Raw genomic sequence first — 20,570 nt, 5'->3', positions numbered from 1 at the left:
CAGCTCGTATCCACAGACCGTGAGTTATCTGTTGTGTATACTGCCTCCCTGTGGCCGTTCCTGGTCACTACATCAACCTGACTGCCTCAGCTTGAACTCGGAAACAAAACCTTCCACCCAAAGATCATTTCCTGCGGCTCACATTTTTTTTCCATGGTTCAGAAGAAATGGCGGACATGGACGAATTGTTCGGGAGTGATGGGGATAGCGACAATGATCAGCGAGGTAACGTTGTCTCTTACCTTTTGTAAGACTTACTTTTTATGTCAGCGATCGAGCTAACTTTTTTCTTTTCCTATGCTAAGCTAGTTAGCTTACTTTGCACGAACGATGCTGATGAGAGGGAGATCTGACCGTTACTGATGTGTGTTAATCTGTTTTAATGATCAGGATGTATTGTTAAAGGTTAAATTTGATGTGATATATTTTTTAACATGTTAATTTTAGTTACTTTACGGTTAATTACTAGCGGAAGTAGCATAGACTTAAAAGAGAATGGTCTGAATTTAACAACATGTGAATCAACGTTAGGATGTTGTCTGAGCTCAAAGCTGTACAAACAAATGATTGCAAAGATTTACAGTCATCATATTACACATGATTTGGTTTCGATCAGTCATGTTTTCGTTAATAGACATATTGTTTGAAACCAGCTCTTAAAATTCTCAACGTGATTTAATGGCAGTAGTAGCTTGTTAGCTGTCCAGCCAACGTATCATCGTAAACAATAAGAAAAATGTCCCGAATTTGTCTACAAAAGCTCCCGTCTGGACTTTGGAGAGAACTATGAAGCAAACTGGATTGATAAAGTATCTGTTTGACTTATAGATGATTATGAGCCCCCGTGAAAATTTCAGTTTTTAAAAAGTATTTCTCAAGTGCTGTTAAACAAAGCAAGGATGTTTTTTTTAGCACAGCTTTTCCAAACATCCTAGTTTTATCTTAAATGCTCCCACTACTTTACTTTACACACAGAAACAGAATTATTCCATAATAAACAAAACTACCATAGCCTCCTTTCAAACTGACCTTTTTGTGTAGCCATAGCCAGACCGCTGTTGAGCAATGATGGTCTTTAACTTTATAATGCTCTGAGGGATATCTACTAATTTTCAAGACTTCAGTTAGGGTTTAAGCTGCCATTTGAGAAAGCACCATGGCAGAAAACTAAAGAAATTTCAATTTAGAGTAGAGAACACAAATTGTTGATGCTCCCAAAGCAAGAAAGGGACATATAAAGTTATCACAGCCTTTCCAAGAGTCAAGAACTAAAGTGAGAAGTATCATGAAATTCTAACAGAGTGACACCAAGCCTGGCAGAGGTAGAAGAGAAAGATTTCAATGACTCTAGAAAGAAAACTAGTGGGAGATGTGCCTAAAGACCCCAGAATAACTGTCAACTCAAGACACTTGTAACTGACTTAAATGTCAAGTCAGGAATTGTAGTCTCAAAGAAAACAATCACTGGAACCCTTTACAGGAATGGATTGAGAGGTTACAGGCCAAGAAAAACTCAACTACTGCTGAAGAGACACCTTCAAGCCAGACTGAAGTATGCCAAGGACAATCTGGAGAAAGATTCTGCATACTGGAAGCATGTCCTTTGGTCAGATGAGACCAAACTAGAGCTCTTTGTCCACAGAGACATTGCTGTGGAGGCGTTTGACCCAAAGAAGTCCGTCCCCATGGTGAAACACAAAGCAGTATAATGCTGTGGGGATGCTGCAACTGGGAATCTCATAAAACTGTAAGGAATCCCGAAGAAACAAGGATATGTGAAGATTTTAAAGAAAACCTCAAGCAGTCAGCAATGAATCTGAGTCTGAGCCACTTTGTCCTCCAATACAACAACAACCAAAAACATCTGTCATTCCTGGTGAAGAACTACCTCCAGTAGACCAAAGTGAGTGTACAAAGCCCTCACTTGAGTCCCAATGACAATCTGTGGGTGAACTGAAGACCAAGGTCCATGCCAGAAGACCATCAAATCTGAAGGAGCTTGAGAGATTGGCCAAAGAAGAATGGACTGGAATTCTTCAGGAGACATGTCTGAGACTTTTAAAAAAAACTACAACAAACAACAGCAGGCTGTTATCCAGCAAAAAAAGGAGAGACAATTGACTGTTAGCTTCAGAGGGGTAATCATTTTGACCCTGGTAGTTTTTGATTTTTGCGAAATAATTTTTTTTCTCTGTACAAATTAAAATAATGTAAGCTTTCAACATAAAACTAGGATGTTTGAAAATGTTGTGTTATGAATTCCTTGGGCTGTTTAACAGCCCTTGGGAAATACTTTAAGAAAATGCAATTTTCATAGGGGGGGCTAATGATTTTGCCAAAATCAATGCAAAAAAAACAATGAATGCAAAAGAAATCATGAGTATGTTCATAGAATATATTTTTGATTATTTATTTTTAATTCCTATAAACACTTCTGTGTGGTCTCTTGAGCAACATGCTTCAGGAACAGCATTCTTACTGCAAATATTCATGATTATCTGATAGATATGCTGCAAAATTCTCTTCCAGAGTTAATACATTTTACAACCAAACACTCAATACTAAAAATGATCGTATGAACATCACTGGCATTTAGACATAAGTAATAAGTTATCCAGTGATCATCAGCCATTTCAGACAGGCATATTTTATTTTATTTCTCAATATTTAGAGTTTAATTTGAGAGTGTACAGCCTGTATAATTCAGATCAGGACCACAAGCAGAGAGTTTTATTTTGTACCATTACACTTTTGAGATCATATTTTTTTTTGACCCAGGTTATTCACATTCACGAGACAGTCAGAGTTAAAAAGTTCATAAAAAGACAGAGTAATTTACTCTGATTGCCATTGCAGTGCTCTGTGAAATATTGAAATCCAGCTGTGCTGTAATAAGAAAATGAGATAGTAGTTTTCATGCTGTGTCTTAAGTGAAATAAATGGCAATCAAAAATAGTGCAGGAGCACTTAAAAACTAACGACTCTAATTCCCTTGAATGTCATCCAGCAACAACATTCACTCTGTGCTGAAATAAATTTTTTTTTTGGTCAGATTTACAGTGGTCTGCTTTTTTATGTTTCAGAGTCTGGTTCTGGATCAGGTTCGGACTCGGAGCCAGAGAGACCTCGATCCGCCAGCAACGCCTCTGTTAGTGGCAGTGATAGCGACAGGGGACGAGATGATGATGACGAAGATGAGGAAGGCCGAGAGGGAGGAAAAGCCAGTATGAATAAGGTTTGTGAATCTGTTTGACACTTGGAGGAAAAAAAAGCAGTGCGGATGTGGGGCAGACATACGTTACCAGTTTTCTGAACCATATTCATTAAATGCTAAATCATATTTTTGTTCACTTCTATCACCCATTCAATCATGCCTCTAGAATCACGCCATTATAATGTGTATACCTCTGTCATAGTCAAGGTGTCACATGCCTTTAAACAGGGATCTTAACATCAGCTAAACTCCCGTCTCCTTCTGCCCAAACAGGAGCTGTTTGGAGACGACAGTGAGGATGAGCAGCACAGTCAACACAGCGGCAGCGACAACCAGTCTGAACGATCAGGCAACCAATCAGATGCAAGTGTGCACTCAGACCAGGGTGAGAATGATCACTCTGATGCAGAGCAGCACAGCAGCTCTGAGCGTGGACATAGAGATGAAGATGAGGATGACGAAGAGGGAGGTCACAGGTCTGATGGAGGAAGCCCAGCTGGCAGTGGGATGTCCGGAGGAGGAAGCCCTCATTCTGGGAGGGGCAGTGCTCGCTCAGACAGAAGGTATTACAACATTACAAAATGTGCATCCTTAAGATAACTTGAGATAACACCAGAGGGGGTATGATGCAGTGCTAAATCAGAGGCTTACAGACATTGGTTTTCAAAGAAGCATTCATATGTTTTTCTATCTAAAAACATAAAAAAACACACGTATTCTGTTGTGATGTTTGTTTTTTGATGAGAGAAAAACAAACAAGAACTAATAGGTGTTTCTAGTGAAGGCAAATCAGATGGCGCTGTTGTATCTGGTCCCTAGAGATCCATCATGTTTCAAAAATCAATCAGACAGATTCATGCTGCCTTTATTTTTGCAATCTTTGCAAAAAGAACAAATAAGACACTCATTATAATAAGAACGGTCTTTGAAGTTTATTTTGATCAGCCCATCATGCCCTACCATTGTAGACAAGGCAGCACATTTTTCTTACTGCAAAAGTAAAACTAGTCCCTAACAAATGCGCTGTACTAACTCCAGTTTACTCTGAGCTGGTAAAATATTATTTCTAGACCTTGGTATCAGATTGATGTCATATCTCAAGAGCATGTAACCATGCTTGTAAGCATATTACAGTATTTTACTCATTAACAAATAAACTTTCTCCTGTAATTTAGTTCAGCTGTTTTTATTGAGGACGCAGTGGTAAAACATACATTGCAAATTTGTTCTCATTTTAAAATCAAAAGAAAAAACAACTGCACAAAAACAAGTGAAAATACGGAAGAAAAGAAGAAACAAGAAAATGCGGATACCATCAGAGGGTATATAGCCATCCCCTTATCCTTTCAAGCACTATTTAGTTCTGTGTCCCTCCAACTGTGGCTATTAATGTGGTTTTGTTTAGTGGTTTTGAACTGGTCTAAAGTCAGGCCCCACCACCACCTCTCTATAGATGAATCGTGACCCACATTTCTTACATTTTTCAATCATAATGAAGTGTTTCTGATGAAAAGTTGAGCAGTTTTGAGTTGAGATGGAACAAAGGATGTGACAAAACAAAGCGATGGGGATGTCCTTCAAAATAAAAGCTCAGCTAAGACTAATTTACTCTCATTTTCCCCTTGTACATATCTGCAACCCACTGAAAATAGCTTTGCGACCCACTTTTGTGTCCCAGGTTTAGTTATCAGTCTAGCTTGCATTTAGAATGTATTGAAGAAGGGGTTGCCAAACTTTGTTGTGGTGCCTCGATGTATTTGTCACCTCAAAATTATGAGCAGTTGTCTGAACATTCACCAACATGAGCATTTTCAGGCAACTTAAAGCATGACACACAACAAGGGCATGGCCACAGAGTGGCATTTGTATGGCATCAGTTTATGAAACGTTCCAGTGAGTTGAAGTAACTGTGTATGCATGAAACAACATACGCTCACAAGCATAGTTTACTGTGCTCTGGTGATATGACATCAATCTGATGCCATACTGAACTTTCTAAATATGAACCCATATGTATGTGATTGTGATCCATTTAAAAAATCTCTTTGGAAGAAGCTACCTCTGTCTGTACAATCAGTGTCCACATTATTATCACTCAGAAACCAGATTTTGTGCAGCATAGCTTGCTGTCCACACTGCATCTGTTTAATAATTTATTTTGTTGCTGAGAAAAAGGGGCAGGGGAGCATCCTCATAACCTTTTTTTCCTGTGTTTTTACCTCCTTTGCACACTGTTTTAACTATGATTACTCTCTAGTGTCATTTTTCAGTAACATGCAAATAAACTAACCTCCACTAAGGTTAGAGAGAGGCACTGACATGTTGTTTTCTCTGGTCATTTATGGGGATTTTGTGATCTAATTAACAAAAAAACTTCTACCTGCCTTACCCTTAAACTTCATTTGCAACATTTAAGTGCAGTCAGGTAGATTTTTCAGTTGTTTATCTAAAAATGGGGAAAAAGGTCAGAACAGATTAATGGCATTCCCCTAATGCCTCAGTGCACTTGTTTACTGGAACCAACCCACTAAAATCCAATAATAATCATATAAACCATAGAAATGCACCAGTCACGTTTGAGAGGCTTAAGAAATGTTAAGATTGTTTTTTTGTTTGTTTGTAGTACATGAATTTAACACATAATCCCTTCTTATTTTCTGCATATTTTCTGTTGATACCACAATCCTTAAAGTGGCTTGTTTTTGAGCACTTGTCACGTGATTTACTTGAATTATTTTATAATAAAAACAGCCAGCAGAGTAATGAATAATGTAGTAATGATGTCATGAGATGCATGTTTCATCGACTGTTTTGTGTCTAAATACAGTGTTCACAGTGACCCTGGGACTCCACAGTCTGGGCCCGGGACCCCTCACTCTGACGGAGAAGCCTCCGGTCGGGAGAACCAGTCAGATGATGAGAAGTGGGAAGGAGGGGGTAAGAGCGACCAGTCAGAGGATGAAGAAGAGAAACGCCATTACTCTGATGAAGAAAGAGAGAACTCTGACGAGGAAGGGCCAAGAAACAGGAAGTCAGGTACTGTCTAGGTTCTGGTATTACAGACAGAGGGAATGACCTCTGGATCATGAGCCTGCTGTCTGTGTTAATCCGCACACTTCAGATTTCATGAGAGAGGATTAGATCCAAGTGTTTAAACTGTATCCTGAGCTCTGAGGTTAAGTTCATCACTCCAAGATACAGTTTTTTCTCTGAAATTTTACCTGCCAAATTGATCCTTTTACACTAATTGTATGATGCTTTAATGGGCTCTAATCCTTTTAGTTGAAAACATGCTGCAGTGTGGAAATGATACTGTTTTAATCCTGCTTTTATTTCATTTTCAGAGTCTGTAAAGGGCAGTGATAGTGAAGATGATTTCCTTAGACAGAAGAGCAAAGCAAAAGCAGCTTCTGATTCAGATTCAGACAGCGATATTGGAAGGAAGAAACGTAAGGGACCATTTTCTCATAATTGATTGTTTGAACTGAAAATACTTTGCTGGGTCATTGTCATCTTTTACTGGAACATGAGTTTGCCAGTTGAGTCTGTTTTAAATAACCTTCTGTTTGGTTCTGTAGCAAAGACGACAGCAGCAGACGATCTGTTCGGAGAAGCAGATGACATTTCTTCTGACAGCGATGCAGAGAAGCCTCCGACCCCAGGACAGCCTCTGGTATCTGCCTTTCCTCCATCCAATCATTAGACCTCTTTAATTACCCAGAATAATTTTTATAAAGGCTTCCAAATCTCTTTCTCAGAGCTTCTCGTTAAGCTTCTAGAAGCTAATCCCTATTATCAAAGGTCATTGAACCAGACTTTTAAATATTCTCATCTCCCTCTCTTTGTCTATGTGTTTCTCCAGGACACAGAGGATGGGATGGAGGGGGAGCAGGCAGAAGAGGAGCCAGCGCCTGAAACCCGTATTGAAGTAGAAATCCCAAAAGTCAGCACAGATCTGGGATCTGACCTTTATTTTGTCAAGCTGCCCAACTTCCTGTCTGTGGAGCCCAGGTATGAACCTCAGCTCTGTCAATACATACAACATAGAAACAATTATTGTCCTGGATTAAATTTGCATTGGGAAAACACAAAATCTACAGACTTTCATCAAAAAATTCCTATTTTTTGATCCATTTAATTTCAGCCTATTTAGAAGGGTTGCTGCTGGACTTAGTAAAACATTGTCCTCATGTTCTTCAAAATGTTTTGGCTCTTGATGACAGCAGTGTAACTGCAAGGCAACTTTAATTATAGAGAGCAACTCATATATAGAGCAATTATAAATGGTTTACAGAGCCAAGAACAAGGCATTTTAAACATCAAGAATATCAAAAACATGGCAAGGAGCAAAACCAAGACATTGAAATACTAGTGATGTCAAAATAACACGTTAATTTTGGTGAATTTATCACACAAAAATAACAAAACAAAAATATTTAACACAAATAAATCACACTTGCATCATACGGAACAGCCATCCATAGTTGCACTGAAAAGGGGATGAAAGACAAGCCAAACATTGGATGGTCTTTCGATTTTCATAATTTTATACATCAGAAAGTGTCTTCTCTCCATCTCTGTCCCTCCCAGCCTGTGTATGAATGTGCCTCCCATACAGGCGCACAGAGACAAACACTCTCACCTGCATGCAGACATGCTGCAGTACTACATCCAAAAACACTGAATTCATCTATCAATGTGCAGACTTCCCTGTTTAAAAGTTTACTCCCATGTTGCTGCTTGAAAGCCTCATAGGAAGTTCTGATGCTGCTCAAAAGCCTGCTCTTTCGCCATGAACTTTCGTGACGTCCCTAACAAGAAGTTTTCTGCGCTCACCTGTGTGTAATAAAAACTTGTTCATGAGGAATAACAACTTAACTTTTTGACTGTAATGAAACACAGACGAAGAGGCAGAGAGACAAAATGAGGAATGAGGCAGGCAGCCTTGTTTAGAGCAGGGGTAGCCTCAGACTATCTGTGGCGGTGGGTGGGAGTAAGGTTCTTATAAAACTGCTGTTATACTTTGTTACATTCGACTTAATTGCTGCACTGGTGGCTGCCATTGCTATCAGCTGTCAGTATAACTAAGCCTCGCCCGTAGCTACTGCCTTGCTCTCCTTAAATGATGCTGATTGGTCCAAACAGTTTTTTGGTTCCTCACAAACATTGCGGATTGGAGCTTTTGAAGATGGATTTGCCCACTGAAAGACGATCAAATTGATCAAATTTATACCAGTTCAGTTAAAAATGTTTTGACACCCTCCCTTTCTACCAAACAATAAAAAAGCATTTTAAGTGGTACTGATGAGGACTCAGATTATTAAGGAGTATCAATAGTGGTATCAATGTAAAGAAAAATCAGCACTCTCCATCCCCAATTGCAATATACCTCATGTATTTTATTCCTTAAAAAATAAATTAACAGTTATCCTGATTGTCACATGCTAATTGTTTTCAGGGGTAAAGGTTACACACTTCTGGACTGAGGCTCTCTCATTTTTTTTTTTCACCTTGACTTCTCATAAGGCAAGGTTCAGTTTTACTAATTTATTCATTTTTTTCTTGTGGCATTCCCATTTATAGGCCCTTTGATCCTCAGTACTATGAAGATGAATTTGAGGATGAAGAAATGCTGGATGAAGAGGGACGGACAAGGCTCAAACTGAAGGTATGTTATCTGTGACATGTGAAAGATAAACAGATTCTGGGAAATATCAGTGTTGGATAAAGTACTGCACAATCATATATACTTAACTTACCCTGGAGAGGAAAATTCAGACCTTAAAGCAGCTCCTCTATACAGTGTAGCAGTAGGAAATATAGAAATAGAGATAAGAAATTCAAGACAGAAAGATATCTGTAAGTACAGAAGCACAGAGTTTGAACAATTAAAGCTATTTACAAAGGTAAAGATTTATGGAAATATTTTGTATTAGATGCACGAGAATTAAAGAGTTCCATCTTCTTCCCTGCAGGTGGAGAACACGATTCGGTGGCGAGCCAAAAGGGACGAGGAGGGTAACGAAACACGAGAGAGCAACGCTCGCATCGTCAAATGGTCTGATGGCAGGTTTGTGTGTTATGTCATACTGGATGTTTGGAGTTATAACTCTGTGAACAGGTGGTCATCTGTTCTTTCCATGCTTCTGAAAACGTCTCTTTCCTGCCACAGCATGTCCCTCCACCTGGGGAACGAAGTGTTTGATGTTTACAAAGCTCCTCTCCAGGGAGACCACAACCACCTGTTCATTCGACAGGGCACAGGACTGCAGGGACAGGCTGTGTTCAAAACCAAACTCACCTTCAGGTAACACACTGACATGCCATTGTTGTGATGGTGACAGGCTGACAATTAGAGCAGTGTCTCATGTTGTTTTCACACGTGATTTGGAAAATTTGTAGAAAATTTCAGGCAGGCTGCCCATGAAATCTTCCCAAGTTAGTTGTTCACATTGCACTTAACAGCAGTGGGTGGGAAGGAGGGCAAACATGATGGTAAAGAATAACTCCAAAGCAATATAATAGCAATGTAATTGCAGAGAAGATGCTGCATATTCATAACACTTGTATACTATCAGAAACTTTACTCAGAGGCCGATAGGGTAAAGTCTGGGTGAAAATGTGGCTTATAAGCAGCTCATCATGACAGCTTAAGGCATTTTTCAGGAGTTTGTACATATGTGATCAGGGATTTAGTTGCCATGGATCCTCCTCCCCTCTGTCTGGCTCTCTGATAGCCGTACATGTACTAAATAAGCAGCAGGGTGCCTCTAATTCCAAACAACAACAATAACAGCCTTCATTCAAGCTCTGTTAAGAGGTGCACTCTGTAAGTCTCTGAATCACCTTGTGCAAGCTGCCCCAGGTTTCTCCCAGTAAAAACTGGTTAAGCCTCTTAGCACCCCGTAGTCTACCTGGATGTTCTGTCTTCTGGGACCACATGGGTCTAGTAGGAAACAGGCCAAAGCTGCTTTAAAGCACCGCAGGCCTCCACACTCCCAGACAGGATGTTACCGTTTGTTCCGTTCAGGTCCAATCATCAGAGCTGGGTTTGATTAGGATTAGGACTGAGACTGCCCATTGTAGAAAGGGTTAGGTAACAGTTCATTTGTCAAGAGGAGCTTTTGGCACCTTTGATAGTACAACATCCATTAGTAAAAAGCTGGAACATAATTCCTAAAAAGCTGGAACATAAGATTGTCTTAAATTTACCTTTAGGCTAACTAACTTCATTATCTTACCGACTCAAACACATGGCCATCATAACCCAAATAGGGATGCTCAGATGCATCAGTTTAAAATCCACATAGACCAATATTGGCGTTGCTGGCAAACATCGGCCATTGGCAGAAAATGTGACATGAACAGATGTTTGTAGTGGATGTATATGTGTTGTGTCCAATCAAACAAATATTGGTATGAAAGAACTCTTCTGTTGGACAAAAACTAATCTGTTTTCCTGGTCAAATATGAGAGACAATGATGGCATAGTGAGCCTTACACCAAAAGAAGTATTGAAAAAAACTTTGGTATTGGCAGTCAGTTGATATTTTAAACATCGGTATTGGCATCGACCCTGACTTTTGCAATTGGTGCATCTCTAAACTCAAACAATATCGGTGCCTTAACAGACCCAAACTCTGTATATGCAAGCTCCAAGAAGGACAATGCTGATACTACAGACAAAATATTTGCCAACATTACACCATAAACAGCAAAGAAACACATGAAAAAACAGCAAAACATTCAAAAAAGTAAGAAGAGAGAGCTTAGAAAGAGGACAAGGAAAGTAAGCCTCACAACTGTCCCATTTTTTTTTAAATATTGTCAACAATAAAAACTAAATTGGCTTATAATTACCCTAAAATACAAGTTTTTAGAGCCAACATTTTATGTCATTTTGGTTTTTTTTTTTTTCCATAAACATTTGTGGTTTAATATTTAATAAATTATCACCAATCTTTAGTGAAAATGTCCCAACTTTATTGATTTCGGGGTTGTTGCTTCTTTAAATGATGCTCAATTTGCAAGAAAGGAGAGGAAATGTGGAAAGCAATATATAAAGTGAACTAAAGACAAAAAAAAAGAAAATTTCCACATCCTAATGTTCATGTCTCTGTTTGCCACTTCATTTCCTTGGTTCAGTATCATGAATTAAATATGAGCTGATAATTCAGGGAATTGTTTCTGCCCTTTTTTGTGGATTAAAAGTGAGAAACTCTTTACAAGAATATGACCAAGCTGAGGCAGCAAAAAAGTGTTGGTATCTGTGCAGGCGGAAACAGAGTGAAATGCTGATTCTACTGAAACCATTGCTGCACTTAAACAGTGAAAAGGCAATTTATTAAAGCCAATAGAAAGGTAGAGGAACTATTGGATTTGGGACAGTGTGGAAAACAGCTCAGCATTTTTTTATGAGAGGTCTGAAGTAAGTTTCAAGCCAATAAGTCTGAGCTGTATGACGGCTAAATGTGCTCTGTGCAGTTTTCCTGCAATTAAATGGTTGTATTTGCATTCAGCATATTGCAGTGAAAGAGGGTGTGTGCATCTTTGCTTCAAATATGCGCATACATTCTACTATCATTTTATTATGTATACCTGTTCAACCATACATTAACACAGATATCTGATCAGCCTGTTACATGGCATCTGGCATACACAACCATGGCACAGTCAACCATTTAAATCCTTTCTTCTCATTCTAATGCTTGATATGACCTTCAGTATACTTTCTCGATTGTGTCTACATGCCTTCATGCATTGACGCTATAGATGCCTCTGAATCCTGGGGGCAGCATTTTCAGTGAGCCTGGAACTGGTCTGACTTTTGGGGACTTTAATGATTAAACCCACACCAGTAAACCCTATATCAAACGTCATTTTAATCCATTTAAAATCGAATTATGATAATTTACTCCTTGCTCGAACGCTAATTTGATTGCTAACCACCACATTGTTTTCCCTTTGTGAGGGTCTGTGAGCCACTTGCAGGCTGTTCTGTGATCAAGTGATGCTGCCCAAATAGAGCATAATGAGAGAGATAGTGAGAGCCTGTGATGCAGCCCCCTGTATTATTATTAGTTTAATATTCAGGAGTAAAACTCAATAATCAGCAGAAAAACAATTACAGGGTCACAGAGATGCTTTACATTATGATTCTATTTGTTGAGCCATGTTCTGAGTCAAATATAGGTCTAAAATAATTTACTAGTCTGCACAGTCAGTCCAGAAAGTCCACACTGATATCGGATCAGTACTCCGTATCGGCCGATGCCCAATACCGTGGTATGAATTGTACCAGGAAAGAAAAAATGGTATCAGAACATCCCTGATTACAATACAGGTATTGATAATTCATTTCAATTCCCACCACCCTAAATGAGAGGCAAGAAATATGTTATGGAATGGGGGACTGATGTGTTAAGTTACACTGGTTTCCTTTTCTTATCCCATGTTTGTCTGGCATCTTATAAAGATATTTTTGTGAATAATTTACAATACAGCTTTAATTCTCCCATTGGCTTTCAACATGTTTTTTTCTCTTAAAAGTATTGATTCAGGCACCATTTAGATCAGAAAGCATCGGTATCAAACAATTCCCAACCCTAGTTAAGCTTCTACTGACAACATATTTCCTGATATGGGTGTTCAACAATAAAAACACTTGAGGAAAATACCAATTACAGATTTTTATTGAAAGAACTTGTCCAAAATAGCATGTATAGCATTGATTTATCTTTGGGAGTCTGGAGGCCTGCAGTGCTATTAAAGAGAGGTACTGGTGAGTGTACGGAGCTACCGTGCTTACATCTGCTTCTCCCATGTTTTTAAGTGCCATAGCCTGCTTCTCTGAATTATCATGGCCTTGAAACAAGAAAATCATCAGTTAAAACTCACCTTTAAACTGTTGTTTTAAGTTGTTTTAATACAAATTGCTCAAGCACTTGCTTAAGACAAAGTAAGTCAATCCTTTGCAGCTCACAGCTATTGTTAAAGTGCCGACAGGGACGGTTCACAAAGTGCATGTACTAGCTTCATGTTGCAGTTATTAAATCATTACCAAATTAGGAGGAGAAACACGTTTTATCTCATTGATGTGCTTCATGTTGGCATGAAGAGAGTTTATGACAGTGTTGACAGATCCATTTTTTCAGCAAACACTTAACCAGTGGCATTATTGATCTTGGTTTACCACCCACCACTAGTTGATTTACTACAATTTTTATGCACAACCATCTGGAGTTTACAGAGAATGGTCTGAAGAAGAGAAAATATCCAGTGAGTGTCAGTGTCAGAACCTCTGCCTTGTTGACGGCAGAGGTTCGAGGTGAGTGGTGATGGTCTGAGTTAATAGAAGGCAAAAATAATCGAAATAACCCCCTGATACAACTGAGGTATACAAGAGCATTTCTGAACACACAACATGTCAAACCTTGAAGCAAATGGACTAAAGCAGCAGAAGACCACACCTAGTTCCACTCCTGTCAGCTAAAAACAGGAAGCTGAGGCTACAATCACACAGGCTCACCAAAATTAGACAACAGAGGATTTAAGAAGGGTTGCCTGTTCTGCCTGAGTGTCAATTTCTGCCATAACATCTGAATGATGCGGTCAGAATTTGGCATAAACAACATGAAAGCCTGCCAGACCACCCACAACCATGGTGTATCCATTTCAAAGTCACTAAAATCACCTTTCTTCCCCAAGCTGATGCTCAGTTTGGACTTCAGAAGATGATTTTGACCATTGTCTACAGGCCCGAATGCATTGTTTCTTGCCATGTGATAGTCTGGTGACATATTTGTGCCAATAAGCAGTTGAACAGGTATTACTAATGAAGTAGTTGTTGAGTGCAGAAGACAAATTTGTTTTCTTTAATCCTGTTGAGCTTGGTATGTTTTTCTGCCAGCTTCTATGTGTGGATGACTATGCAGAAATATGCCTCACATTGTCACCCGTGTGATGCATATTTCTGCCATAGCGCTGCTTATGTTTCTGAGTGTGGGCTTAGCCAGGTTTGGCAGACAGCGATGTTGTTTTTGCCAATTTGCAATGCAAATATGTGGGTTTGCATTGTTAATAAGGCTTTTCTTGCATTCTGAAAGGATAAAAATCTGAAGAAGGGGATAAAAATATTGCACTTAAATCCACCATAAGTTTGAAAGAAAGTTAAAAGCACTGGAGAAATAAGCAGATTTTAACTGGGGTTTTTTTTCTGTATTTTCAGGCCGCACTCCACTGACAGCGCCACCCACAGGAAGATGACCCTGTCCTTGGCTGACCGCTGCTCAAAGACGCAGAAGATCCGAATCCTCCCCATGGCCGGACGAGATCCTGAGTCGCATCGCAACGAAATGATCAAGGTAACACACACCCTCGCCCTGACTCTGTCCATCTGTTCCCATCCTGTTTGTCTTTCCTGTGCCCTGCCTGAGAATGCTTTTGTTACCACGGAGACCAAAAAGGGTCACATGGGGCTGGTTGGTGACAAGCATCAGGCTCGGTTACATAAAGTCATTCCCTGACACGCTTATGTAATAAGGTCACACAGGGGCCCAGTCCAGTGGAAACAGTGTCAGCAAGTTTTGGGGAGGGGGGCTGTTTGTGTATCTACTGTCAACCCAAACATGTTCTGCTGATAGCAAAGTTTGTGGTTTCACTGAGACGGTCTGACTGAACAGGATGAAGATGTGCAGCTTTAAGCTTTTCTGGTTGTTTAAACTAAAAATAAAGTTAAGCCACATTAGCCAAGAGATGTTCTGATCATCACTATCAGCTATTTAATCATGATCAGTCATCTCAAGCAGTGTTGATGCTTGTTAGGTTGTCAAAACTTTTGATACTTTCTGATAGTATATGTTTTAAAAATGACAGTCTGTTAGTTTTGTGATCAATGATATGCAAATAGAGCAAAGCTTTAAGTAACTAAATCTGGTTAGTTAGAAAGGTAAGAATTTATTTTGTCAAGATCGTAGACAAACCTCCAGCCTCTTCTCCAGATTGTACAATTAACCGGCAAGTCAGACAATGAGCAGGAAATTGCCTACAGTATTTGATCACTGAAAACAAAAACTAAACCAGAACTGATTACCTTGGACTTTTATTCAGGTTGCCAAGAAATCAGACAGCTATGGGTTGCACCAGCTCTGTGTAGGTTCAAATATAACCTAGTTTGAAGGTCACTTCCAACAAAGTTTACACTCTGCTACATTCAAGGTGTTGTACCAGCTGAGACAAACTGTATTTCACATTCATCTGGGAAAACTCCCATAGAAAGTGTTTTGGAAGGGCAAGACTTTTAATAAAGTTCTCAGAGGGGGATAGGGGGTCTGTTCTATCCATCACAGTCATGACAGGCCAATCAAAGCAACTGAGGTTGTACACATGGGCTTCTCCTGAGCTGACAGGCCAGCCCTGCTGTAGTTGTGTATGACGGAGCTCCTCTGTGAATAAAATTCATGCCAAGGTTGCACAGGAGACGTGAAAAAAAAAAAAAAAAAAAACTTCCTGCATAAAAATCTGAATTTGTTGGCTTTGCTTAAAGAAATGTAAATGGTAATGCAGCGAGGGTACACTTTTTTCTTTTGGTCACTGTAAAGATTCCAAAAATCAGGCTGCAGCTTAAATACTTGAGTTTTTTATTCCAGATTTTACTGCACTGATCAGTTCCTCTTGCCAGTTTCATTTGCCCTGGTAGTAAACTACAACAGAGCAAGTCTGCTGTTGTTTTTTGTTTGCTTGGTTTTTTTGTTTTTCATCATGCATTTTGGTTTCAATAACAGAGCAAGTTGAACTTTTTTGAATTTTGGAAGGACTTTAGAGCCTTTTGCCTTGTGCGCCAGCCCAATCTGACAAATGGAGGCTGGCAAATACAGATAGAGAAGTCATTCATGTAGTAAGGGCACATGAAAAATGTTAGTTTTTGCATCTGTATTCCTCTGGTAGTGATCCAGATCAGTCAGGAAGCAGAACAATCATACATCAAGGTAATGTTTTAGCACATAGCTCTGTGCAGCTTGTCATGACAGCTGTTAAGCTTCATTTGCTGCTAAGTTCTGCCACATTTGAATTGTCTTTTAGTGATAGCTGCATCCTATTTTTGCAGTGTTTTTAGTTTAACAGTTAGCCCTACTGTCTCCTTTCTTTTCTTTGTCTTTCATGAGATTTCATTTAAAGATAGAGCCTGTCAATCATGCCAGCAGGGTATTGTATAGCTGGGGAAGCTAATAGGTATCACAGATGAATGATAAAAAGGTTAAAGGTTTTTTAAAGAGCTTGATGCATGAGACAAAAAGCAAACAATGGAGTCAAAACTAAGAGAAGAAGAGGAAAAGACAGACTTTTGACCATAGAGTTTATAACTCCAATAATTATAATGTCTCATTTAATGTTGTGTTCTTCCCATTTCAGTTAAATACACACCGTTAAAGTTTAACAGACCAGCTCAAAACTTCAAAATAAACAAACAAAATCCACTTCCCTTTCCAACCCACATCCATAATAAAAAATCATACATTTCAAAGTTGAAACCTGTGCTTATTATCAGTCCTCTCTGCTGTGTTTCTCCTGGGCAGAAAGAGGAGGAGCGTCTGCGAGCGTCTATCCGCAGAGAGTCCCAGCAGAGGAGGATGAGGGAGAAGCAGCACCAGAGAGGCCTGAGCAGCAGTTACCTGGAGCCTGATCGCTATGATGATGAGGAAGAGGGCGAGGAAGCCATCAGTCTGGCAGCCATCAAGAGTAAATACAAGGGAGGAGGGGGCCTGAGAGGTGAGGCATATCAGATTCTTACCATGCTTATCTTCTCTTTATTTTTCTTATGAAGTTATATTTATGTCTCTGAAATCAAATGAACATCTTCTTCTTTGATCCAGAGGAGAGAGCAAGGATCTACTCATCAGACAGTGATGAAGGCTCTGACGATGACAAGGCCCAGAGGCTGATGAAGGCTAAGAAGCTCGACAGTGATGAGGTGAGTAGAACAGAAGATCTGTACATCTAAATATAAAACTGTCTCAGAACATCTATAGCCCATTGTCATAGCTAACAGAACACTTGGACATACTTCAGTTTACTTCTTAGATGTGTTTTTTTTATGAGAAGCTTGCATGGGAAAAAGCATCTATCCCATGTTTTGTTAAGGTTTAAAAAAGTATTGGCATTTGACATGAGTAAGACAAATATTGTAAAAAAAAAAAAAACCTTATGAAACTGTATTAGTGTAAGCTTTATCCTTTTATGTCTTGAGGAAATAGAGTAATGGTGAATAAATTTAAAAAATCAGTCCTTGTTTAATTTAAAGTACATTCAAACTTGCTTTTCCCATTTTTGGTGGGCTAGAACAGAGACAAGGGAAGACAAGAAAAACAAAAACAGAAATTTTAGTAATACAAAATAAAACAAAAACTCACCAATCATTTTATAAGGTACACTTGTTTAACTTCATATTAATAACTAGTTAGTTCATGTAAACGTGTAACTTTAGTTAACATAAATGATTTTAAGATATGCTATATTAATTAAGTGGAGTGGAATAGATTGGATCAAATCAGCCAATCACATGGCGGCAACCAATCCATTTAAACATTTAGATATGGTCAAAGGGTTTTGCTGGAGTTCAGACTAAGCATCAGAATGGTGAAGAAAAGGTGGTTTAAGTATCATTGAACGTGCCGTGGTTGTTGGTGCGAGGTGGACTAGTCTAAATATAGCTAAATAGCTAATCTACTGGGATTTTCACACACAGCAATCTCTAGAGTGAATAAGAAAATATCCTGTAAGCGCCAGTTTTCTGGGCCAAAATGCCTTGTTAATGGCAGAGGTCAGAGGACTTTTGCAGAGGAACATTTCTGAACACAGTGCATCAAGGGCAGTGGGCTTCAACAGCTGAAGATCACACCAGGTGCCACTCCTGTTGGCTCAGAACAGGAAACTGAGGCTACAAATCATATAGGCCTACCAACGTTTAACAATAAAACTTGTTTTAAACGTAACTTATTTCTCAAAAACAATCAATCGCATTTACAATGATGTCAAGATATATGAATGCAAAATCAAACAAACCAAGAAAGAATGATACTCGCTTAAAACAATTACACACTGTAATAAAATGGTTTAAGATGGAGTCATGAAAACCCTCCTGACAACCATGGCATGATCAAAGTCACTTAAGGCACTTTTCTTCACTATTCTGATGCTCAGTTCGAGCTTCAGCAAACTGTCTTGACCATAGCCGTTTTCACACATGAACTTTTATTTTTTTGGAGAACTTACCCAGAAAATTTCCTAACTTGCTTGCTCACACATTTCCCTCACAGCAGGGCATTTTCTTGCAATTTGCCTGTTATGCCAGGGATGATAAAACACAATGGAGCTAGCAGGAAAATTCATAGTCTAGGTGAAAGAAACAACTGTTTTCATTCACACAAGCAGCTCAGCTTAGAAGAATATGGGAATTTTCAGGAGTTTTATGCAAGTGTGAATAGGGCTAATGCCTGAATGCCCTGGCTTCTGTGTTGTGATTGGTTATTAAGATATTTGCATTAATGAGCAGTTGAAGAGATAGACTTAAAGAGGTGACTGGTGAGTGTATTCAACACTAACACAATTCAGATTTGTAACATTTCCATGGCTTATTTCTTTAAATAGTTCTTTAGTAATTCGGATCCATGTAATCATAACAGATCTGTTGATCCTCTATAGCTTTGCTTCTCAGAGGGTCAGGACCAACGATTGGGTTACGAGCGTTTATTGATGAGCTTCTATTTTGAAGGATATATCTCATATCATATTTTATCCACTTCAAGCTCAAATGCCCCATTTCATTCATACATTCATTCAATATTATTGAAAACATATCAGTAACTTGGGTTATAGTTTGTGGTTTAGGAGGTAGTAGTGGGTCCTGATGCTAAATCTGTTGAAAACCACTGTTCTGAACTTAATTCTATTATGGTAGGCCTGGACATTTTTCAGTAACATGGAGAGGCAGTGCTGGGAATTTGGCCCTGGCAAGTTTTGGTTGTAAACCAGCCCTTTATCCTCAGTCGAACATAACACAGCTGTTCCTTTTTCCCTTTTTAAAGGGCTACCAAATAATACCCTTACTATATTAGAAGTGCATAACAAGTTATTATTTTAAAAAATCCTAATAGAATCATACTGGCCCCAGAGTGTGTCTAGGAAAATGCCCTGTATGCCAGATTACCAGCCCAGCCCTCTGGAGAGGTCTTCACTCTGCTTTACTTTGCTCTCTCTCCTGATTTTTATTGAAGTCGGATCTGAAACAAATGTTCCCGGAAGAGTGCAGTTGCTTGTGAATATCTGTAAAACATGCTCTTTTACCTCGATGACACATTTTAGTATGTCAGAATCCGTGTTTAAACTTGTGAAAAGCCTTTCAGATGCTTCTATTTTCAGGGCTAGGTGGGCTCTTTAACAGGTTTTTTTGTCTGTTACTGTTTATATGAGTGTTGCTGTGTTAATAGGATTACTCTTTGGCACATATATGATGCTTCAGAGCTAAAGAACATAGTATCCCACTGTACAGACAGGGGGCAGTGTGATGCAGGACACATTGGTTTTAAAAAGCAAACTTGCCTCCTTTCCCTCATGTGAACTGGAGCAGGACGAGAAACAAAAGTCCTTCCAAAGAACATGCTTTTGATTCTGCACAGACTGTTTCTGCAAAAAAATTGTTGCACGGCCAAAAAAAAAAAAGTCCAGCAACAGTAAAATGCCAAACAGAGAGTACAGAGGAGAGGTACAGAATGTCTGCTGCTGTCAGCATGGCTGTAATTTCACATCAGAGCGTCATCTCCACTGTTATGTTTTTGTGCAGGAGGGCGAGGGGTCGGGCAAGAGAAAGGCAGAGGATGAGGACGAAACGGCCACCAAGAAGGCAAAAAAATATGTCATCAGCGACGAAGAAGAAGAAGAAGAGGAGGAAGAGGATGATGAATAATTCACTTTTTTACCATTCCACTGTCTTATCAATGCCCACATGGCTTTAACAGCCATATCTTGTTTTGTAGATTTTCTTAAGATGTGTGTGTATGTGGGAGTGTGTGTGTGAGTTATTGTTTATGTTCTGTACAGCGAGGAGAAAATAAAGAAAATACTCTCCTTATGTAACTCAGACTCCCAAAATCCATTTTTTGAAGCATCTTTTGTAACATTATGATTCATATTCATGAGTCACGCTGTTGTCAGATTATGAAACATAAAGATTAGTCCAGTTCTCAAGCAAAAGCAGGTTAAGGGGGTAAATGGTGTAGGTTTAATAGAGATTAAATTGGGTAAACAGCTGAACAGTGAAACCCACTGCATACCACTCACTCCCACAACAAAACACCGCTCC

At 39.2% G+C, this 20,570-nt stretch overlaps 1 protein-coding gene across 1 annotated transcript; it reads left to right on the top strand.

The window, feature by feature from the left end:
• Positions 1 to 143: 143 nt before the first annotated feature.
• leo1 (LEO1 homolog, Paf1/RNA polymerase II complex component) lies at positions 144 to 20,358 on the top strand. Its single transcript, XM_041794147.1, has 14 exons — positions 144 to 225; positions 3,084 to 3,235; positions 3,488 to 3,777; positions 6,042 to 6,250; positions 6,559 to 6,663; positions 6,793 to 6,887; positions 7,077 to 7,225; positions 8,798 to 8,882; positions 9,190 to 9,284; positions 9,387 to 9,521; positions 14,442 to 14,577; positions 16,789 to 16,981; positions 17,086 to 17,183; positions 20,052 to 20,358. The coding sequence occupies exons 1-14, from the start codon at positions 168 to 170 to the stop codon at positions 20,172 to 20,174; spliced, it is 1,923 nt and encodes a 640-aa protein (XP_041650081.1). The 5' UTR covers positions 144 to 167; the 3' UTR covers positions 20,175 to 20,358.
• Positions 20,359 to 20,570: the final 212 nt, after the last annotated feature.

This window comes from Cheilinus undulatus, linkage group 1 (genome assembly GCF_018320785.1).
Source record: "Cheilinus undulatus linkage group 1, ASM1832078v1, whole genome shotgun sequence".
In the NCBI taxonomy this organism is placed as follows: Eukaryota; Metazoa; Chordata; class Actinopteri; order Labriformes; family Labridae; genus Cheilinus; species Cheilinus undulatus.
This window is presented reverse-complemented; position numbering and strand designations above follow the sequence as displayed.